The 24,535-nt window shown below is 40.9% G+C and overlaps 1 protein-coding gene across 2 annotated transcripts in view; it reads right to left on the bottom strand.

The window, feature by feature from the left end:
* DPP4 (dipeptidyl peptidase 4) overlaps positions 1 to 24,535 on the bottom strand; it is a 79,185-nt gene that overhangs the window by 36,340 nt on the left and 18,310 nt on the right. The window contains exons 3-10 of one of the 2 annotated variants that reach the window (XM_081242085.1): positions 20,233 to 20,331; positions 19,742 to 19,830; positions 18,360 to 18,440; positions 11,586 to 11,638; positions 11,396 to 11,468; positions 10,513 to 10,633; positions 6,047 to 6,207; positions 4,495 to 4,607 (exon numbers count right to left, since the gene is read on the bottom strand). In XM_081242085.1, coding sequence (XP_081098211.1) covers positions 4,495 to 4,607; positions 6,047 to 6,207; positions 10,513 to 10,633; positions 11,396 to 11,468; positions 11,586 to 11,638; positions 18,360 to 18,440; positions 19,742 to 19,830; positions 20,233 to 20,331 — 790 coding nt within the window. The remainder of the gene's footprint in view (positions 1 to 4,494; positions 4,608 to 6,046; positions 6,208 to 10,512; positions 10,634 to 11,395; positions 11,469 to 11,585; positions 11,639 to 18,359; positions 18,441 to 19,741; positions 19,831 to 20,232; positions 20,332 to 24,535) is intronic. The other variant, XM_081242086.1, reaches the window with a different exon arrangement.

Raw genomic sequence — 24,535 nt, 5'->3', positions numbered from 1 at the left:
CTAACCAGCAATGTTTACCAGAGGGATGGGTGGAGGCCCTACAGAGGGAGTGACTGGGAGAAGGAAATCTGAAGCCAACTGCTTTTTTTTTTTTTTTTTTTTTTTGCGGTACGGGCCTCTCACTGTTGTGGTCTCTCCCGTTGCGGAGCACAGGCTCCAGACACACAGGCTCAGCAGCCATGGCTCACGGGCCCAGCCGCTCCGTGGCATGTGGGATCTTCCCGGACCGGGGCACGAACCCGTGTCCCCTGCATCGGCAGGTGGACTCTGAACCACTGCGCCACCAGGGAAGCCCCTAACTGCTTATTTTGAATCCTGATTCCAACCCTGTCCAGTGTGTGACCTTGAACGAGTTACCTAACCTCTCTACACTTCTGTTTACTTGTCTGCAAAACATGAACTCTAACATTCCTCCTGAGTTCCTGGCCCAGAGTAGACTCCACATGGGTGTGAACTCTCCTTATGTACAGAAATTACTTCATTGCTTTAGTATTAAAATCACTCGTATTCCTCTTGGACTAATCCTGTTTCAGAAGTTAGAAGATCTTGTTGAATCACTGTGTCTAACCTGGGAAAGGCAGTCAGTGGCTCAAGGGAAGGCCAGGCTGCCTGTACAGTCTCTGGTTCCTCTTCCACCCCTCCCCCAACCACTCTAACCAGTCTATTCAGTATGTGCCTCTCTGTTTTTACAGAATAAAATTGGCATGTTGTGGAAAGTATACTTGATGATCCTGCTTGTTGGATTTTTCTGTGGGGACTTAAAACTTCCAGTAAAGACTACAATTAAGCCCTTGGTTTCCTTATATGTTTTTCATGACTCACTGACATCCTAGCCTGGTGTGATTGCAGCTCCAGGCTGGGTTACACACTCTCATTCTGTCTCCCCTCAATTCCAAATCCTAAAGAGAAACTGATTGAAGAGAAGCACTCCACTGGTGAACCGCCTTTATGGAGCCCTCACAGGGTGCAGAGTACACCTTGGGCTGTGGAGAGTGACAAAGGTAGTGGAGGATACAGGTTCATGAACCTTTGATCTAGAAATGGGCAGGGAAGATGCCAGAGGCATGTGAGTTTCCTGGCAGACTTCCCAAATTCCATCGCTCAATGTTTTCAAATGGGGAAAAGTTACTTTTATGTGGCTGATTGCTGAACCTGAAGCATAATGTTTGGCTTTTAGTAGATAAAGGTATTTAGGACCAGGAGACCCACTAATCATGTTAAAGGGTTTTCTTCCCACCTCACCTGCCCCTTTCCACTAGGCCACTTTAGAAAAGAAGAAGGCTATTTGGAGTCCACTTTCCTAAAACAACCCTTGGAAAACGTGTGCATGTGTGGGGAGAGCCTCATCTTCCTGTAGGATTTCAGCTGCTGGATGCTCTGTGATGAAAGGATGAGGCTTAAGGAGAAAATGAGTGATGGGTGCACATGCAGAGGAGGGCCTGTCTCCAGGAGTGAGTGAATTACTACAAGACAGAGCAGAAGGTGCCGGGCAGCTGAAGAGGCATAACTTGCCCGCATTAACTTGGCCCTGCTGATCTCTGCGTGAGGCTAGAAAACGAAGCACCGCCGTGTACGAGAACATTTTTCTCCAGAGGGGCCCTCAAGCCTGGTTTTAGCAAAGCTGCAGCTGTACTGGTGCCAACAGAGACCAGAGCTTGGTTTGCAGTTTCATACACAGCACATTCCTGTAGCATTTCCAGAGATGCTTCTTTGGTGAAATACGTTCCCCAGAAAATACCCACAGTGAGTAAGGCAACCCTCACCATGAGTGTGGCGTAAAGAACTGCAAAGAACAAAGACTTAAGGATTCATTCATATAGGGTGAAAAATAAGTTCTCAAACTGCTTAAGTTTCCTGAGCTCCGAAATTCACAACTGTGCCTTGGAAAGTGATTTCTAAGTGGGAAAGATGCCATCTCTTCATCTGTGAAATGGCCGTGAAAATGACACCATAGGCAGCATGTGGGTAATAAATGAGACAACGTGAGCAGAGCGCCAGGCACAGTCCCCAACACAGGAAGCACCCAATACACTTTAATTCGACTATTCTATTACTCTGGCCCAGCAAGTGTGGGCCTCTGTCCTATTCCCAAGCTCCCATGCTAAGTTGCTGTGTGATCTTAAGCAAATGGGTCTACCTCTCTGAGCCTCAGGTCTCTCATCTGTGTGTCACAGAGGTGTTCTCAGTGTGTTCTGGAACCCCGGTAGGTTCTGTCGATCCTGAGACTCCTGGGGGAAGGAGAAGGCACAGGGGCTGGGCCAATAACCTGAGCAGCCACCTGCCGTTTGCTTACTGGCACCCCACCTCTGTTGTCTCTCACTTGCACAAAGGTTTCTCGTTCCTTAAAAACATTTATAAGGTCCAAAGCCCCTTCCAGATCTAAAATCTTTCAGGGTGGGAGCTCACGGCTCATCCTCCCTTCAGACAGAGGTTGGGCGTAGACCAAGAGGGCACGCAGGGCCTGCTGCTCTTTCCTGGGCAGTCCCGAGCTTGTGTACGCTCGGTGATCCTTCCACTGCAGTCCTCCTCCCCCCCACCGTGCCCTGTCCAATTCACTCATTCTCCAGGATGCTTTCTTTGATCCCCGGGGTCACGGAAAACCCATCTCCCCCTCCTCAGAATGCCTCCAGCCTTTTGTTTATGCCTCTGTCATAGGCACTTTGGGAGTCATTTATTGACATGTTTTATATCCTCCACCCCATCATAAGTGCCAGAAGGCAGACTCAGCCCTACAGGACATCTGTGAGTGTAAATAGTGGGTGCTTAATCAATGCTGATGGAAGAGACGGCTGGACGGGACCAAAGAGCAGATTTTAGAACCTAAAAAAATACTTTTTAGTTGACTGATAATTAATTTTCCCTAGGAATAAACAGGTTAATATAGATATTTCTAAGCCCTCCAGCATGCCTGATGTAGTAAATGCAACCCTGAGAAGGAAAATGCTTCCATATGGCTCTGATGATAACTTCAGGCTTCTGAGGGCACCAGCTGAATTCACAAAGGGAGAGAGAGGCACCTCGAAGAAGAGTGCTTACAAGCTCCTTCTTTCAAGTCAGAAAGATTTGAATACAGCCCCCTACTGGGTCATTTTCTTAACCTCTAGGCCTCATTTCCTTATCTGTAAAAGAGTCATATAATAATAGTTGCTGGAAAGAGTTACTTAAAGACTAATAAGATAAAGCATGTGATGCCCTGTGTCTGGCACACAGAGAGTGCTCAATAGATGCTAGTCATTATTTAGAAGCAATGATAAAACCAACATAAGTAATGGAAAAGAAGAGAGAGCAACCTGATGGCCAAAAGTTTCATGCAGTTTGGTGTTTACAGGAAAATGAAGGAGGGGCTGAGAGTTTCAAACCACCAAGGATCATTCAAGCAAATGACATCTGGAGGCACATCGGTGTCGCGGGGGTGCTTAAAATTAATCCACGGTTTCCCTGAATTACTCTAGGTCTTACCAGGCCCCGCAAAGCCCCGTGTGATCTGACCTTCCTCCCATCACTCCCCTCTCCACTCAGATGCTCCAGACTATGTGGCCTCCTTGCAGATGCAGGTGCCTCTATTGCACCAAGCACGCTCCCTCTGCAAGGGCTTTGCACCTGCTCTTCCTCTGCCCGGATACTGTTCCCCCAGCTCTCCATGTGGCTAGATCTTCCCCTCTTCCTTCACATCACTGCTCACAGGCCTCTTATTAGAGAGACCTTCCCTGGCCTCCCCCCAACCATCAGCATCACGGCTGCCCTCCTTTGATCGTCTTCACAACATTTCACGTAACTTTATTTGTTTACCTGGTTGTTGTCCGCCTCCCCTACTTGAGTGGAGGCTCCATGACACCAGAGGCTCTGGCTGCTCTATTCATTCTGCACCCTCACCCCTGGAACCATGGCCGGCATGAAGGCATGAAGTTGGAACTCAGCAAAGAGTGTGTATGGGTCAGGCCACCCAAGATGGCTGTTCTCTTGCTCTCTGTACATCCCCTGCTCGACCAGTGCCTGCTCCACCTACACCTACTCCCCTGAGTAACCTTCCTACATACTTGCCCCAGGCTCCAGCCAGTGACTATTCTTAACAAAGGGGAGGTGAGGGGCGTGCCTCTCCGCTGGTTTCCTTGGTAAATAATGAGCCAACCTGATGTAATCCTCCCTGTAACTGGCAATCTCCTCTTCCCCCTGGGAGTGAAGCCTGCTGCCATGTCCTGCCCACTGTACGCAGCAGCACGCTGTGCGTTGTTGCTCCAGGACCTTGCTTCAGATGTGTAAGCTCCCTCACCCATTAAACCACTGATGTCTTTGTTGCTCTCTCTGGGTTCTTTCTTTGGTCTTAAAACTGGGCAAGTGCAGCCCAACAGAGTGGTTGAATGGAAGAATGAATGACGGGCAGGGCCAGGTGACACCATGAGATACTGCCATTGATTCTGCCATTCATTTTGAAAGTGTTCTCCCTGGGAGCTGTGGAACTGTTTACAACACAAGCATTTGGGTCAAGAGTCTTACCCTATTAACACAGAAGCAGGAGGAACGATTTGCTGGGAAGTTGCATTGATGTCTGGGCTGAGGGTGGTGGTATTTACAACAAAGAAATTTACAGTTGGGTTCACAGCTCCTGCCTAGGAAAAAACAATCACAGAATTGGTATTGACAAAAGATATATACATGACATCATCACACAAGTTTAAAGCTGTACAAAAATGTCTGCATTATGGCCATAAAATTATAAACAATCAGACACTTTCAAACAATTTAATACAGATAAAATGAACATAAGGGAGAGTCATGAAATGCAACCTTCTCATGTTCAGGCAGAAATACATATATGACTCCTGTTTAAGTAATGAATGCTCATAATTTATGCACTTTGAGCAAAAAAGGATAAACTTGTTAAAATCAATTCTTTTAATTTGTAAATATACTCTGACTCCCGAAGACAGGAAGACTGATGGCTGACCACTAGGAAGAACACCCTGGGTTCAGCCAAAGACACAATCCCCCAGGAAAATTAGTTTACCTGAGCCGAGAGCCAAAATGCTAATTAGGAAGCCATCACTTCCACTCCAAATTCAGGTTCAGTACTTTGGAGTTTTACAATCAATATTATGACAGAAATCTATAAAATCGTTTTATATATACACATAGATTTTCAATTGACAAATTAGTTAGAAATAATATGATATTTTTAGTGAGAACACTCTATGGTATTTCTTTGCCAGTTGCACTCTTCAAAAAATAACATTCCACTGAAAATACATCTCCATATTTAGTCTCTGATTTTTTTTCTTTTAACTTCCTCTGTCTCCCTAAAATGGCAGCTCTTCATAAAGCAAATTGAGGGAGTCGGTAAAAATAAAAATCCCTTCTCCCAAATTGCTTACAGCAAAAACACTTTCCTATTAGATTTTCCTATAGATGATACTGTGGCCATTGTTATTATGACACTAGTGAAGTGAAGAATCCTGGTTCCTTCCTAAACCTCCCTCTTCCTTGGTTTATACTGTTTAATAAGGCTGTTCAGTTTTCATAAACATGCATCCCGGAGGGGGAAACAGTCTTGAAAACCAAGACATGACACTATTATTCCAAATGTAGGATGGGTGAAATTTACATTACTGCCAAATCTATAATAGAACTACTAAAACTCGTCATGTATCTGTTAGTTAGTAATACAACCTGATATATAACCCCACTCTTCAACTTTATCTAGGGCACAATCCAACTTCTACAAATGAGATGAGCTTGTGATTCAATCACAGCCTCTCTTTTCCTCCTTTCAAACATTTTCATTCCCCCTATTTCTTTCAAAAGCATTTTCCCCATCTTTTTCGGCTTGTCATTCTTCAAAGTTTTTGGAGAAATTACAAAACCTTAAATCACACTCTTTCCTGGGATAATAAAAATACTTTAAAATTGCCACATGCTGTTGACTTCAGCAAGAGTAATCACACAAGCTGTTGAAGAGAGACTGACAATATTTTCATTAGCAGGAAAGGATTAAATGAAACCATTCTCTTCCCATCAAATCACGGAACCACTATATGAATGGAGCACAGACCTTTGGATAAGGAATACGCATGGTCTTTGGGTACTGCAGTGACTCATCAGAGTAGAAGGAGTATTCAATCAGCGGGACTTCTGTGTCGTTAAATTGGGCATATGCTAAAAAAGTGCCGTTTGGAGACCACCACAGAGCGGAGTAAGTACTGAAGACTTCCTCTGAAAAAAGACAGAAATTTTTCTGTTACAAGAAGTAGCTGATAAATTGGCTTTGGCATTCAAAATATTGTTCTCATTAGCTTTAGTAATTACAGTAGAGTTCAACTAATGAACCACTTTGCATTTGCTGGGCTTCCAAAATCAGAGTAATACAAACGAATAAAAATAAAATCTTCAAGGATAGAGCTGGATTGTAAAAATAAGTAACCCGTTGGACCATTTTTGAATATTTTAGCACACAATATTTAATATAAACTCTACATTTTTTTCTTTATCTTATAATCCTCTAAATTTATGCCGCAAAACATACTAAAAGTAAATTTCACACAAGGGGCTGATTCTCCTTTCTAATTTTCAAACAGTCAGCATGCCAGCATACGCTCCCCAAGTGGGCTCAGTTTGTACTGAGCCCGCAGGGTACTGGTGGGTGGTGTGTGGCTCCAGGCTATCAAACCAATATGGTGCCCAGAGTTTAGTACTCTTGGCGCAAAAGGCGTGAGAATGATGGATTTCGAATGGAAGGGAGCTCCATGAGACCCCTACCAAGAAACATCTCCTTTGCCTAGTCTAGAAACTGAAGACTCCCTTGGATTAACACCCTCCTCTGGTCTCTCAGCTGATGGGTGAGGGAAGACGGTAAGATGGAAGCAAAATGAGAGGAAAGATTTTTCTTTCTTGAACAATGTTGCACTTTGTTCTCAATTTCTGGTAAAGGCAGCTCCTTCCTATGTTTATTATGGAGTCTATTCATGGGACTTCCAATCTCTGCCTCTTAAAATGCCAAAACCTCTTTTACCAACTGGGAATAGAGGATTCAAGTAGACTTGATGGAACCTCCTAATCCTTTACACGGAGTTAATCCACACATTTCATGTTGTGCTGCAAGAGGAAAGGTAAAAGCAGAAGCATAAAAACTTGAATATTAGAGTTAGGAAATCATTTATCCCAATCACTTTTCTGATTCTTACGGCTTCTTGACAAGTTTCTTCCCAATGCTTGCTTTCATTTATGACGATGGTAATGGTAGTAGGAGTAACAGTAATAAAAATGACAACAATAATAAAATATACTAATTATAATGATCAGCAGCTGCCATTTAATGCCTGCTGACCATACACTAATAAGTAACTGACATCTATTATCTCGGTTAATCCTCACAATAACTCCTATGCAGATGAGCAAAGGGGCAGGCAGGCTTAAAGAGAGTAAGTAATTTACTCAGGAGCACATGACCAACAGTTGCTAAAATCAAGAATGAATCCAGATTTGTCTGGTTGGAGTCCATCTTCTACTGTTCCTTCCTGCCTATTTCAGCACTTCTAGTGACAGAAAACCTTCTACTTGATCAGGCAGGCTGCTCCCCCTTTGACTGCTTTATATGTATATCACTGGGTTACATTTATGCAGCAATTTAGAATTTACAAAACACTTACCTAATTGAACCCTGCGTGAGTCTATTCATAGGCTATTTTACAGAGAGGACAACTAATGTTTAGAGAGATAGAGTGAATTGACAGAGACAATTCACTTGTGATTCTAAGCCAAGGGAGTTTCTCACTAAGAACTTCTTCATATACTGAGTTAATGTCTCATTCCTTATAGCTTCTACCCATCGGTTCTAATCTAAGATCAAGATGCAATTACATAAAATGAATACAATGACAGCAAGGTAATGCTTTGTAAAATCACTTTTAAGTACAGGTTGCAGGTAGGAGTCTATGTTTTGGATTAGTAGTTATTTAGAATACTGAACACTTTATCTATCTATCTATTTATTTATTTTTCTTTTCCATTATGGTTTATCACAGGATATTGAATATAATTCCCTGTGCTATACAGTAAGACCTTGTTGTTTATCCATTCTATTTGTAATAGCTTGTATCTGCTAACCCCAAAGTCCCAATCCATCCCTTCCACACCCCCCAACCTTGGTGACCACAAGTCTGTTCTCTATGTCTGTAAGTCTGTTTATGTTTCGTAGCTAAGTTCATTTGTGTCATATTTTAGATTTCACATATAAGTGATAGCATATGGTATTTGTCTTTCTCTTTCTGCCTTACTAGAATACTGAACACATTTTTCCATATCAATGATGTGTCAAAACCATTATTGTAAAACTACACTGGTCAAACTCAAAGTCTTAAGAATGAAGGGATCATGGGTAAGGAGAAGGAAGAACAAAGAAAGAAGGAAAAGATATCCAGCCCTTCCTGAAGTTGGCTATGAACACGACGGGTGTCTATGGCACTCCCACCACCATCCTGGGATAACTCCCATCCTACCAATCACTCTGAATTTCCTTAGGTACCCCTGGGACCTAGTTTCCTCCCTCTAATAGGATACTTAATTCACTCCAAGACAGTTTTTCTTGGCTTCTTTGTCTCTCTCTGGGCTGAATTCCCTGAGAGCAACAGTTAGGTAGCATTTGTCTCTATGTCCCCAGCACCTGGCATGGCACCTTGTAGGTGGTTGACACTCAATGTGAATTGCACTGAATTAATCACAACCCCCCCACCCCTGCCACTGTCAACACTACTGCCTCAGGGGGGTAAGGAGTGCTCCATCTCCCTAAATTATTTCCTTCTCTATCCCCTCTCATCTCACCAAAATTCTCGTTTTCAGCTCTGGGTTAGGTAAACTACATTCATACTCAAAAGTGACTGTAACGTAATTAACTTCATCCTAGGAGATAAAGTATTATCCTTTTTTCTTTTGAAAAAGAAAACACTTATTAACTAAAGTAAAATAAGAATCAATTAGAAAATCATAAAATAAAGTGAAAACAGAGAAATTGAGAGAGAAAGCTATCTGGGGACCCAGGGTGGGGTGGCAGCCCAAGTCCCAGAATATAGGCTCCTCTGTGAGTGTCCCTCCCCAGTGTGGCACGTGGCCCTGTTTAGACCTTGCACCTTTGTTTGTCCATTTACTTATGAACCTACAGATTCTCAAAATGTACTCTCTTTTGATCCCAACAGGTCTTCATGGCTACAGTGGAGAGGGTGGCTCCAATAGGAAGGTGATTCAATATATGGAGAAGCAGGTATGCCCTTTTCTAAGTATGGAGCATTCGTAAATGTACAAAACCAATTGTAGGAATTTCCCTGTAGGGACTAAAGTCCCATTTTTAGAGACAGGCCCACATTGGAACTGTGAAGCCATTCTTCTGCTTGTGAATGGCTTAGTCATGAACAGGCAAAATGAGATTCCTCCAGCTATTATCTACCTTAGAAAGAACCTTAGTGTCAGAGTGTTTTTATCTTAGAGCTGCCCAGCTGTTCCAAGGAAGGGTCAGTCACAGCTTTGGGAAGAGGCTTTATCCGGCTCACGTTGAGGATCCTGGAGGTTGTGCTGTGCTGTCCAACAAGTGTTAAAGATGTTTTTCAATATCTAAGTGACAAGTGATAGTAAATTTCATTGTAAGTTTTAATCAAACACTTGTTTCTGGGCCATGGGAATTTATCTTTCTTTTAAAGTGTTTCCTGTTGTGGTTCTTATAATGTTATCCACTTAACTGAACTCGATTTGAAGTAGTAAGAACCGAAATTAAGTCATGAAGAAAAACTTTTTTTTTTTAAGTATGAAGAAGAAATAACAGGCTAAAATAAGGATGAGTCTTTAATAAGCATGAGGCAATCTTATGAAGGGTTTGGAATAGCCTCAAAATGCTTTTTACCTTGGCAACTATAGACATGAATAATGTTTTCCTAATATTTTCTAAAACTCATTATCCTTAAAGAGAGAATCATTCTTTTTAACTTTTTCAGTTCTGTTTTTTGAACCCAGTTTTTCCTAAGTCTTCTTAATTATTTTTTTCTTCTTTAGAAACAGGAAATGCTAATTTGTTCAAGTTCCAATGAACACAAATCCTCTATAAAAAAAGGCATTTTCTTACCCTTGACTCCCCAATCTCCAGACAATATTTTGTCATCTTTTGGAATGTTCTGGGAGTATTTCATTTTCTTTAGTAACTTCTGGGTTAGGTAGGCCTGGTTCGAGAAACATCTGATATCAATCTGGAGGCTTTTATGCCCCAGTAAAGCAGAAAAGCTACCTACACAGAAAGGCCCTTTTGTAGCCGTAGAGCAAAAACAATAGGAGCATTAAAGAGACAGTGAGGATGTAGCAGCAGTAGCCACTGTGAAGAGACTCTTGGTCTATGAGATACCTAGTGTTATGAGTGCTAAAGGAGATTTGATGACATTTTTCAAATGCAACTTATTTTGACTGCCATTGAATTTCCTCCCATTTTAACTGTTTTTGAAAACATACAGATTTTCTGATTTGAAAAATCTGTAATGTCTCTACCTTCATAAACCCAGTCAGTTATTCCATTATAGATTACATCTTCTTTCCCAGTCCATGTGATCCTCTGACTTGGCAAATTTGGTTCATTTTTGACATAAATATCATTTTTCCAAACGTACGCCTAGAAAGATTGGGAAAAAAAGATTGATACATAATATATTTTATCCTGGATTTGAAAAAACTTATCAATTATTTTATCCTCAAAAAATATTGGTATGCAAGTGTAATGATTACCTAAGCTTATTCCATTGAGCAGGAGGAAGAGTCATTTACTCCCTCCCCTCACATTCTTAAATTATAAGTATAGATACAGAAGCCCAAGAAGCAGCTCACAACCATGCTATTTGGATACTAAAGTGTATGCGAAGCCTAGGAAGACTGACCACTTCTATAGCATGATGTGTGCTATGCATTTCTCTCCAGGGAAGGTGAGTAGATGTAGGGCAGCTGCATGCCCAGAGGGTGAAGTCAACTACAGATAAACAGTCTGTCTTCCTGTTTAGATTCTTCTGGACTTCTGACATTCTCTTAAGACTATAGCACATGAAGGTATATCTATAGTGACATAGAGAAAGTCACAGAACTATCAGAAAGCAGGAATGCCTCAAAAAAACAAAACAAAACCCAAAGTGCAACAGAATTAGAATTTAAGAGTTTAATGAACATTTTCCCAGTAAATAAACAATTCCCTAACAGTAGTTCAGAAACTTTCAGGAAGTGTATTTACTCTGTTAGACTAATAAAATATTATTTTAGGCAATAAAACTCTATTTGATAATAATGTACTGGCTTCCTAAGTATCTGCTCTGTATCATGGTTAGCAGCTTCTGCATATGAGAGATTTGAGCCATTATTTTTCTGACAAGGGGAGAGACTCACTAACCAATTTATGACCCACTGGTGACCATGTGATGCACTGTGTATTGTTTGGGATTCTCTCTTCTGTAATTAGCTGCCTGGAAAAAGATAAAGAGAAACATTTCCAAGTGAATAAATCACAGTGGAATTTCTTTTCTTTTTAAATTATTATTATACTAGAAAAGCATAACAGATTTTGGGAGGAAGTCACTGACCTTTTATTTAAGTCATAAATGTCATACGAAGCTGTGTAGGAATGCCTCCATTGCTGCAAAAGAAAACAAACATTTCAGGCTTCTGTGATTCTTGGTAGTTTGACCACTTGCTATAGGAGCCCAGCTGAGAGATAAAGCCGTATAACATTGTATAATTCTCAAATTTTATATCTTATAATTCCCTATCTAGATTCTTAAAATTTTGGAATTAGAAAATATCTCAGAAATCATCTAGTACAAACTCCTCTGGACTTCACCTATAACTTTCCTCTGGCCTCACCTCTGCAAACGAGACTTCCCAGGACCACAGTGGGCTGAGGTGCCACTTCCTGTGGCACACATTATTCCCAGTACTTACCACAGTAATGTTAAGTTCACCTGTTTAAGAAAATGCAAATTTTCCCTTTTTAACCATCTTATTGGCAAAATATCTTAAAGATCTCTAATTCTATTGCTGGTAGTGATGGGGAGAGATGTTTTACTTTCCTACATTGATCATGAAAATATAAAGTGCTACAGATTTTTTGAAAGCCACCTGGCAATGTTTTAAAATTGAAATACATATACCATCAATATTTTAAATAACCATCTCAAGAATCTAAAAAATGAAAAGCAAACCAAATCCAAAGAAATTAGAAGAAAAGAAGTAACAAAGGTAAAAGCAGTAATCAAATAGAAAAAATACAATAAAGAAACATCCAACAAAGCTAAAGCTGGTTCTTTGAAAAGACTAATAAAGTTACTAACATAGAGTAAGAAAAAGAGTATGAATGAATAATATCAGAAATGAAAAATGGGATACCACAATGGGCTCTACAGACATCAAAAGATTATAAGACCTTATTTTAAATGTTTTTTACCTATAAATTTTAAAAGTTAGAAAAAAGGACAAATTCCTTGAAAAGCAGGTTATCAAAAGTGAGACGAAGGAGTGAATCTGAATAGTTTTACATCTAATAAACAACTGAATCCATAAATAACCTCTGTACAAAGAAAACTCCCAGCTCAAATAATTTTACCAGCAAACTCCTTGTCATTTATCCAAATGAGCTGGAAATTTATACCCACACATAAAACCTACACACAAATGTTTACAGCAGCTTTATTCATGTTTGCCAAAACTTGGACATAACCAAGATGCCCTTCAACAGGTGAATGTATAAACAAACCATGGTCCAGGCAGACTATGGAATATTATTCAGTGATAAAAAGAAATGACCTACCAAGCCATGAAAAGAAATAGAGGAAACTTAAATGCATATTGCTAAGTGAGAGAAGCCAATCTGAAAAGGCTACATACTGTATGATTCCAACCACATGACATTCCGGAAAAGACAAAATTACAGACACAGTAAAGATCAGTGGTTGCTAGGGGTTCGGGTGAAAGGAGGGACGAACATGTGGAGCACAGGGGATTTTTAGGAAAAGTGAAAATATTCTGTATGATACTATAATGACAGATAAAAGTCATTATACACTCTACATTTGTCAAAACCCATAAAATGTACAACACAGAGAGTGAACCCTAATGTAAACTATGAACTTTAGTTAATAATAATGTGTCAATATTGGCTCATCAATTGTAACAAATGTAATACACTAATGCAAAATGTTAATAATAGGGAAAATAACAGGGTTGGAGGTGAGGTGGGGGGGTGGTGAGGAAGTATATGGAAACCCCCTGTACTTTCCACTCATTTTCTGTAACCTAAAGCTGCTCTAAAAAATAAAGTCTATTAATTCAAAAATAAATGAGCTAGAGCCATAGCAGATGACTTGGAAGAAGCTCCACATGGTACCACTGAGTGAGAAATGCAATTTACAGAAAAGTATGGAAAATAGGATTCTATTTTTATAAAATAAACAATAACTAAAAAGAATTTCTATCTTCCTAGAATTATATGAATAGAGAAACAAATATAAAATATGGAGGGGTATACAATAGATTCTCAACATGGGATACCTGGGGAAAAGGCAGAGGGGTGAGGAGTAGGGAGTCAAGGAAAAATGGTAAAAGAATAAGACTGAAGATTTTTAAAATATATGATCACAGATTTGCATTTATGAAATATTATGTTTATATGTGGATACATATATAAATTAAAGATTTTTCTTTCAAAATTACTTGTCTCGGGGCTTCCCTGGTGGCGCAGTGGTTGAGAGTCCGCCTGCCGATGCAGGGGACACGGGTTCGTGCCCTGGTCTGGGAGGATCCCACATGCCGCAGAGCAGCTAGGCCCGTGAGCCGTGGCTGCTGGGCCTGCGCATCTGGAGCCTGTGCTCCACAACGGGAGAGGCCACAACAGTGAGAGGCCCGCCTACCGCAAAACAAACAAACAAACAAACAAACAAAATTACTTGTCTGTATATTTGTCTTCCTTACCATATTCCTAGAGGTAAGAAATTGTGTCTTATTCATCTTTAAATACCCGGAGTCTGGTCTAGCACAAGCCACATAGTATGTATTCAAGAAACAGACCAAACTAAGATAATCGAAGTTTACCTATGAGGCTGAAATAGATGAAATAGGTAGCCCAAGACCCCCAGCTGTATTAGCAGAGCTGAGACACGTCAGGTCCCTAATCTTGAAAAATATTTCCCACTTATCATTTATCACCCTCCTGTCCTCTCATGTCAACAAATATTTATTGTCTCCTCTTTTTTGCAAGTCATACATTCTTTTTTGAATCCTGGATTATTCTGACACACTCCATGCTTGTTTCTGGAAACCCCCCGAGTATAATACTCGCTAGAGCCAAAAGTTGTGGTACAGGCTAAAAATATTAAGAGATTTAAGAAGTTTTGTGATCATTTCAGGGTGACAGATCATGGGTTGTAAAGGGAAATCCAAGATGTTTGTATATTCACTTCATCTTCTGAAATAGACTCATCAGTCTATTTAGGCTACAAACACTGGCACCTATCCTCTTGATTAGGCGTTACTGGATAAGACAGGCTCCCTCTTTTTGAGAGCTCATAGTTGAATGGGGGATATGGAGACATAAACTACAAGAAAAGAATCACAGAGCATGCAATGGAGATGGGTGGGGAAAGGCGGGAATCATAAATTAAGAATTAGGGAGGGAGAGAGGCTTATGGAAAAGGTGATTCTTGGACTGAGTCTCAGTGGCAGAGGACTGCCACACAGAGAAGGGCAAAAAAGCGTCATAGCAGAAAGAGGTTCAAGCACGAAGATAGGAAAGATCATGTTTAAGAGCACAAACTTTGGAGTGTTCTAACCTGGATTCAAGTCTTGCTATAGACTGAATATTTGTATTCCCCCCTTACCCTCAATTCATATGTTGAAATCCTAACCCCCAATGTGATGGTATTCTGGAGATGGGATCCCTGGGGGGGTGACTAAGTCACGAGGGGGAAAGCTCTCATGAATGGGATTAGTTTCCTTATAAAAGAGACTCCAGAGAAATCCCTTGACCCTTCTACCATGTGAGGACACACGGAGAAGATGGCCAACTATGATCCAGGAAGTGAGACTTCGACAGACACTGAATCTGCTGGCACATTGATCTTGGACTTCTCAGCCTCCAGAACTCTGAGAAGTAAATTTCTGTTGTTAAGCCACCCAGTCTGTGATGTTTATAGCAACCCAAATGGACGAAGGCAAGTCTCCAATATGTAATATCAGGCAAGTTTCTTTCTAGACTTAAATTTTCTCTTTAGGAAGATGAGGATAGTGACAGAAACAATCTCAGGAGCATGAGAATGAATGTGAAGTACTTAGCAGGACTCCTGGACGTTGTCAACAAGTCACAGACGATGCAACTATTATTATCTGTACAGCATTAAGCGATGAGGCGAGATGCTATGAGAACATCCATACTAGGCTATATGGTACTTACTTACTTATGTTTTCTTTTTTTTAATTAATTAATTTTTAAAAAATTATTTATGTTTTTGTTCACTGACTCACTTACCTTTTTTTGTAGCTACACCTTAAAATTAAGAATTGACCTTTCTGAATGCACTAGCTCAGTCATGGAGAAACCATGCAGTAGGATCTAAAGAGCACTGGAAGTAGACCTCCAGGGAAATGGAATAAAAGTAGACTTTTCTTTGTTCTTGTTGTGTTTCTTGAGAGTTGATTAGTCAACACATTTACGCTGTATAGAAAATTCTACTGGATGCTCTGGGAAGTAAAATAGAATATAGAGTTCTCTATTTCAGTAATCTTTTGATTTAATACTCGGCAATAAAATGTATGAAGAGAGTAAGCTAATGTGATAGAGAGTGAATGATGGGGGAACAGAGTAGCATCAACAAAGCCTGGACCTGAACTACTAAAAAGGGAGAGCATATGATGAGCAGGGGAAGAAGATGCCAGGATGAAACAATAGCAAATGCTTTGGCTCTTAGATGGGAATGAAAGTGATGCTTGAGAAAAATGAAGAGCTTTGCACTTAAAGGGTCTTAACTTTGGATCACTGAATCACTTGGGAATCCTTAAAACTATCCACGCCTGGGCCCCATCCACAGCTATGCTGAGTTAGTTGGTGTGCAGTAGGCATCTGTACTTTATTTTATTTTTATTTATTTATTATTATTATTATTTTGTGTGGTACGCGGGCCTCTCACTGTTGTGGCCTCTCCTATTGCGGAGCACAGGCTCCGCACGCGCAGGCCCAGTGGCCATGGCTCACGGGCCCAGCCGCTCCGCGGCATGTGGGATCTTCCTGGACCGGGACACGAACCTGTGTCCCCTGCATCGGAAGGCGGACTCTCAACCGCTGCGCCACCAGGGAAGCCCTAGGCATCTGTATTTAAAAAAAAAAAACTTCCCCAGGTGATTGATCCTAAGGAGCAGGCAGGGGTGGGAAGCACTGGCCAAGCATGGTGAGTGCAGAGAGGGAGGTGCGAGGTGGGTTCAGAAGGGCAGAGCGGCAGGCTGAAGGGGACAGAATGAAAACAGCAAAAGCAGTTAAATGCACATGAAAACTCCACTGATACAACAAGTACAAATTACCAATGATGGTTGTCCAGCTAAGGTCTACCAGTGAAATACATCTGTTAGTACACAACATATGGCACATGTTGAACTTGGCTAAATAGTAAATTGAGCCGGTATTTACCTTGCTGTTTCTACCTTAACCTCATAGTCTTTATATGTTCGTCTTTAACATGGGAAATTGTTAATCTGTGGTTCTCAACCCTGGCTGCTCATTAAAATACTCTACGTGTTAAACAAAACAAAACAAAACAAAAAACTGATGACAGCTTCACCCCAGAGACTTCAATTTATTGATCTGGGGACTGGACCTGGACACTAGGAATTTTTAAAAGCTCCGTAAGTGATTTTAATCTGTAGACAGCAATAAGAACCACTGAATTAAACAAACACTAATTCATTAATTGGGAACAGATGTGTTAAAGTTGGCTTAGGCTTCTGATTCCTTCCTGGTGGATTGGTTTAGCAGAACATAGTCAGCAAGGCTTCATGTCCAGGAAATGGAGCCCAGCACATTGAATCAGGGCAAATATTATGAGCGGGAGTCACCACCCCAAAATGGGAAACGGAGTACGGGATGGTCGGCATGGCCTGAATACAGCAGCGCTGGTGTGTGGGATAAGGTCACTCAGTATTTACTATTTATTCTAGAGAAAAAAGGCAGAGGTAGGGATTCCCAGCTTTGTATTTTGTTTTCAAGCAGAATCTCTCTACAGGTTTTTTTTTTTTTTTTCTTTTTTTTTTAATAAATTTATTTTATTTTATTTATTTTTGGCTGCGTTGGGTTTTCATTGCTGTTTGCGGGCTTTCTCTAGTTGTGGCAAATGGGCTACTCTTCATTGTGGTGCATGGGCTTCTCATTGCAGTGGCTTCCGCTGTGGAGCACGGGCTCTAGGCGCACGGGCCTCAGTAGTCGTGGCCTGCGGGCTCTAGAGTGCAGGCTCAGTAGTTGTGGCACACGGGCTTAGTTGCTCTGCAGCACGCGGGATCCCCCCAGACCAGGGCTCGAACCCGTGTCCCCTGCATTGGCAGGCAGACTCCCAACCACTGTGCCACCAGGGAAGCCCCCTCTCTACAGGTTTTTAATCTTTCCTGTATGTCTCAAAACTTCCTTATACTCAACAACCATTGTCAAATCCAAGAATAATCAAAAAGCTGCAGTTAAAGTCACTGGCGATCGGCAGCCACCCTAAACGTGAGAAGGATGTGTGATTAGGCTGTAACCTTTCCTCAGTGTGTGAGAATTTGATGTTGGGCTGGGCAACTGGAGGAAGCTGAGTGCTCCCTGCAGGGCACTGATGACCGGTGCTGAGGCTGCCCCTTTGGAACGGTTTGTATATGGTGGGACCTGGGGGCTGGGAGGTGGTCTGAGTCACCGTGCAGAGTCTCTTCTAGAGGATGAGACGTTTAACTGTTTTTAAAGCAAATACTTGAGAGTTTTAATATATGTCGAACTGAGACAAAGGAAATAAAGTGTTCTATTACTGGATGTACAAGTCAGACATGTACACATGCTTTTAAATTATAAGTTCTATTTTATTAACTTATGTTTTTAGTATCTATGTATAATATTACTTTAGCTTTTTAGTATTTGAAAACCCTGAAAATGAATTTCTTTTAAAACATTCGTTAAACTTATCTTTTATGAATGAGAATGACCATTTCTCCTTTTGATACCGAATTAATGAGTTTTTAGCGCCTACTGTTTTACTTAGGTATCAATCCTAAATAGTCAAAGACTTGAAATCAGTTATAAAATAATGTACTCATAGTATTCTTTAAATGTCACAGTAAAAAAGCATTTCTTTTACCTTCACACTGTTGTATTCCAAGAGAATGTATTGTCTATCGGGAGATACTGAATAATCATTCATAGAATATCCAAATTCATTCTGTCAATCAAGTAGAAAAAAGAACAATTGAATGATTCCATTTAACTGCCGTTATTGAGCACTTACTGTGTAGAGGGTACGGTTCTAGACTTGTGGCTGGTAGCTTAAGAGGTTCCGGTCCAGAAGAGGGGGCACACTCCCTCACACAAATGACCATGAGGCAAGGTGGGTGGTGATCAGGGTTAGAGAATCAGGGAGGAAGGATTTATTTTAATGAAGGAAAGATGGCTATGCAGGTGGGGATCAGGAACAGAGAGAGAACTTCCTCAGGAGGGGAAACAGCAGGAGTAAAAACCCAGATGCAGAAAGGGCATGCATATTTAGAGACTGCCTAAAGGTTAGTTGTAACCTGAATACAGTATAGGGTGTGGTCAGACAAAGAGAAGACATAAAATTAGAAAAATAGCCAAGGCCTAGATATAAGAAATGGACCTATGAACTACTTTTTGCACATGGATGTGATAGAATCTTATCTGGCTTTTACAAAGATGCTCTGGTGACCCAGTGGCTGAGATGAGACGAGAGGGAGGGGTTACATTAGCCCTGGACTTGGGCAATGCCGAGGTCCGATTTACAGAATGGAGAGAGGGACACTCGTTAGAATACTGTCACAAGATTAATCAAGGCTTCGAACCAGGACTATACCGTGGAAATGGAAATCTGAGAGACACTTGACATTGCAAGGGAGGACTGATAGGGTTTGTTGAGTAGCTAAGTAAGGGGAATGACAGAGGCATCAAGGATTCTGAGGTTTCTAGCTTAAGTGACTTTGAAGAGGGTGTTATTTACCAAGATTGGGAACTCAGGTAGAGGACTAGTATGCCTTCCGTTTGCTAGGAGAGGGAAGGGGAAATAACTAGTTTAGCTTGGGACACTGAGTTTGAAATGACTGCAGGCCATCCATGTGCCAGAACCGGCAAGCTGTTACAAACAGAGGTCTAGATCTTGGGAGAAGGTTAGTGTTACAGGCATGTATTTGAGAAACACCTGTGCTGTGGAAGTGCATGGAATTCACTGAAGGGGAGCATGCAAAGTGAGGAGGGAGGGGAGCAGTGAAGACACGGCCCTGCGGAGCACTTACACGTAAGAGTATGAGCAGAGGAGGAGGAATCGTCAAAGGAGACTAAAAAGTAGCCAAGGCAGGGAGCATTCCAAGAAGAAGAGAAAGATCCACTGTGCCATATGCTGCAGAGAGAGTCCAACAGGATGAGAAATGATAGTACTCGTGATTTGAAAGGTTATGAAAAAGAAAATCCCCAGAATTCCCTTAAAGCATGAATTAATTATGTGATTAAACATACTGTACTGTTCTCCAAGAACATGGATCTGTTTCCATATTCAGCATTGAATAGAAAGATATTATTTTCTTGTCTGTAGAGATATTCATGATCTAACGAGAGAAAACGGCCAGATCAGTATTTCAAGTTGCTTTTAAACATCTTTATAAGCTAAAAAACCATGCAATAAAAATTTAAGACCAATTCACACAAGTACTAAAAAGGCATTTCTAAGTTGGAAAAACATGAACTGATGACTATTACACCAGTACGCCTTCATTTTTCCATCATTATTGTAAAGGGTTCAATTCACATTTAACTTTTTATAGTACATATCAAAGAAATACTCAAGTTTCTGTCTTATCTCCCTTTCCACCCTTAAGTAGAAAAAAACACTTTCCCATACGGTTAAAAAAAAATAAGAATATTTTCTCAGTGCCATAAAAGTGCCCCACAACCTAACCAGAATGAAAATAACCATAAAAATCAGCCCCTTCTCCGCCAAAAATCCTTACCTGAAATCCATCGCAAGGTGTAGAACTTCAATCTAAAAGTATTTTTTAAATAATCGGTTAGAGTGTAGGTTCTGCGACTATCAGCTGTAGCATCATCTGCTGGTTGGAAAAAAGAGCCAAATGTTCAGTAAGACGGGATAACCTGTTTCGCGTAAAAAAAAAAAAAAAAAGGATATCTACAATATACACTAGTCACAAAATACAGAAATAAACTGACAAAATGCAAAACACATTTTGAAAGAGTTCAGACTGAGAAAAAGGGTAAAAATGCATTTAGCTGTTAAAGTGGATGCGAGAGTGTGTTTTTCACGGTGCTACATTAGTGAGCTTCATTTTGAAGGTCTAGATCAACAATGTCCAGGGGAAATATAGTGTGAGTACACTTTCTAGTAGCCATATTTAAAATTTTTTAAGGTGAAGTGAATTCTAATTGCATATTTTATTTAGCCAGTATATCAAATATTTTATCATTTCAGTGTGTCATTGGTTTTTATATGTTATTAATAGATCTTTCACATTATTTATTTTAGTACTCTTTAAAATCTGATATGTAACTGATGATTACAGTATATCTCAATATGAATAGGCACCTTCCCAGTCAATGCAGTCATGCAGTGGATGGCACGAGGCTAGATTATCCTTTCCTGAGGCCCTGAGGTCCACTTCTAAGCACTCTTGCTTCACAAAGACCTTTAAGATATGCTGATCACCCAGTTCAGAGATCTTCGTTTCTATCATCACTTTTCCTTGAATTTTTTTTTTTACAGCTTTATTGGAGTATAATTGCTTTACAATGATGTGTTAGTTTCTGCTTTATAACAAAGTGAATCAGTTATACATATACATATGTTCCCATATCTCTTCCCTCTTGCGTCTCCCTCCCTCCCACCCTCCCTATCCCACCCCTCTAGGTGGTCACAAAGCACCAAGCTGATCTCCCTGTGTTATGTGGCTGCTTCCCACTAGCTATCTGTTTTACATTTGGTAGTGTATATATGTCCATGCCACTCTCTCACTTCGTCCCAGCTTACCCTTCCCCCTCCCCATATCCTCAAGTCCATTCTCAAGTAGGTCTGTGTCTTTATTCCTGTTTTACCCCTATGTTCTTCATGACATTTTTTTTCTTAAATTCCATATATATGTGTTAGCATACGGTATTTGATTAAAGTTTACATGAAACCTTTCCCTTGGATTCTGTGACAGCCTCAGTCCTTCTCCTAACTCTCTGACCATTATTTTTCCATCTCCTACTTTGACTCTATTTTTCTCCACTGACCTGTAAGGCAGAAATGCTTTGATATTAGTCTTCAGCTTTCTGCTCCTCTCTCTCTACAGTTTTCCTTCCAGGGAACTCCAGAGAACGTGAGTTCCTGGGCTTCAGGCATACTTACCATTTAGATGAATGACAATATCTGCTCTAACTACCATAGCCTACAGCACCCACACTTACATTTCCAGTGCTGTGTTCAGCCTTCTTAGTTGACTTGCCCCACTCTAACCCTATACATACCCTGTCTAAAATAATTGTCTTCCTTCCAAAACTAGATTCCCATAGGAGATTTGTGTGGTTTTATATTCTGTTACTGAAGACGCCAATTCAAAGGCTGAAGATCATTTTGATGTCTCCCTTTTTTTTACCATCCCCTACAACCAATCAACCCTATTGACTCTTCCTACGAAATCTCTTCTTCAGGTATCCCTGCCATCAGGTTCTCCCAATCCAATTCCTGCCCTGCACCATCACTGGAATGATCTTTCTAAAATGCCACTTGATCTCTTCCTCAAAAGCTTCCAGTGAGTCCCCACTGTCTACAGGGAGATTCAGACTGCTTAGCCTGGCAATTGCAGCCTCCACAGTCTGATGTGAGACTCTTTCCAGGCTTATTTTCACTCTCTCCCTGCAAGAACCTTCTAACCTAGTCACACTGATCTGCCTACTGAGCCCAGCAGATCTTCTTAGGCTTGCCTGACTCTACTCCTTGTCCTAAGCCACTTCCTGGCATGTCCTCAACTGCCTCCCCATCTGTCACAAGCCTCCCTCCTCCATTTCCCACCTCTGTCATGAAGACTTCAATTCGGCCTCTGACTTTTGCCCCCATGCTACTCATTGGGCTCCTGTCACTTACTAACTTGTGTTGATAACTGTTTTTCCATGCCTGCCTGTGTGATCTACTCAGCTAGGCCATGTATTCTTTTGAAGACAGGGCTTTGGGTTTTTGTTCGTTGGTTTGCGGTTTTTGTTTTTGTTTTTCATCAACCTTAGCATCTAGCACAGTTGTATGGCATAAAAGAGACACACACAAAAAAGTTTTTGTTGATTGGAGTAGGGTATCATCCTATAAGCACAGTCAAGCCAGTGTGTGATTCCTCTTCCTCAATCCTGGAGCCTCCACTGATGACAAATACCCTGAAGTCGTTTTCCAAACTCTACATTTTCCACGTACGTGTAAACATACACTCACAAAATCAGCCACTACCATAACATTCCTATAACTGCAATTCTTTTTGGGGATTTCAAAGTCAGCAGTATCTTCTCGTGTTAATTTTTTACAGCCTGTGGAGAAGTAGATCTTGTACAGGAAATGCTCTTTCAAAAAATGTTCTTAAGATTTTATTTCTTTGGATTTGATCTGATAACAGTCTTGTTTCCGCCTATAAAACCTTCAGCTTCGATAGATAAAGTTGCTACCCTTTATTTTATTATTTTATTGATTTTGTTTAAGCCTAGTTTGCTAAGTAAAATATTCTTTTAAAAACTTTTGTTTTTCAATTCAATCCTGCATTTCTCCCCGAAAGTTAATAAGATATTTGTGTTTGTTAGCAAAATACAGCAAGTGAGTAAAGCCAGTCCTTGAGTTTAACCTTTAAATAAGAAGTAAAGCCTTGTGCTACAGAAAATAATATTTGAAACTCATGTTGTACTACAAAATTACAAATCTGGATTTGTTCATTAAACACCCTCAATTGTTTGTATTCAGCCAATCATCCTATTATATAAAAATAGTTATAAAGTGAGTATCATTGTTGAGGATAAATACCCTGCTATCAAGAGCTATTAGTCTAAAATGAACATAAAACACCCCCCCAGGGGGCTTCCTGGTGGCGCAGTGGTTGAGAATCTGCCTGCTAATGCAGGGGACACGGGTTCGAGCCCTGGTCTGGGAAGATCCCACATGCCGCGGAGCAACTAGGCCCGTGAGCCACAACTACTGAGCCTGCGCATCTGGAGCCTGTGCTCCGCAACAAGAGAGGCCGCGATAGTGAGAGGCCCGCGCACCGTGATGAAGAGTGGCCCCCACTTGCCACAACTAGAGAAAGCCCTCGCACAGGAACGAAGACCCAACACAGCAAAAATAAATAAATTAATTACTAAACTCCTACCCCCAACGTCTTCTTAAAAAAAAAAAATCCCCAAATTAGTACAAATCAAGGTATCAGTGGTAAGAGACATTCACAACCCAAATATTATCTGCTGATGTAGATGTTTAGATAGATCTGTAAATAGAAATAGATCAATTTATACACACACACGTATATCACAACCAACTGAATGTCTGTATCCCCTCAAAATTCACATATTGAAATCGTAGCCACCATATGATGGTATTAGGAGGGGGAGCCCTTGGTAGGTAATTCGATCATGAGTACTAATCCTCATGAGTGGGATTAGTTCCCTTTAGAAAGTGACTCCAGAAAGCTCTCTCACCCCTTCTGCTATGTGAGGACACAGGAAACACTAAACACCGAATCTGCTGGCATCTTGATCTCGGACTTCCTAGCCTCCAGAACTGTGAGAAATAAATGTTTGTTGTTTAAGTCACCCAATATCTGCTATCTTTATAACAGCAGTCCACACATACTAAGACATACATATCTATAATAAGACAGACATATCAACATAAAGTGTCTATCACTGACTCTTGATTTTGTGAGAATGAACTGCATACCTACAATATAGATCAGATACAGTGTTATCTCACATGGGGGTATTTGCCCAGGTTTTAAAGGACAACACACTTCAATCTGGAATAACAAAATAACTGAGACAAAAGTCCCCTGTGAGGTCACCTGCTGCCCGGCATGCTGCTCTTCCTTGCTGGGCACTTACCTCTCCTGCCTCTTCGCCTCAGATGTCACTGGGCTCCTCCTCTCATCAGGTCTTAGCCTTTCTAAACCCATCATCTCTGCCAGATTCAGACTCCCTTCTGCTCATAATGGGCTCAGCGTGATTTCGATCCATCTGCTGATGTTCAGATATCAATACTGATGCCAGGCCGCGTTCTTGCTATGGCCCAGGACATGG

Source organism: Mesoplodon bidens (assembly GCF_964165515.1).
Source record: "Mesoplodon bidens genome assembly, chromosome: 8".
NCBI lineage: Eukaryota > Metazoa > Chordata > Mammalia > Artiodactyla > Ziphiidae > Mesoplodon > Mesoplodon bidens.
This window is presented reverse-complemented; position numbering and strand designations above follow the sequence as displayed.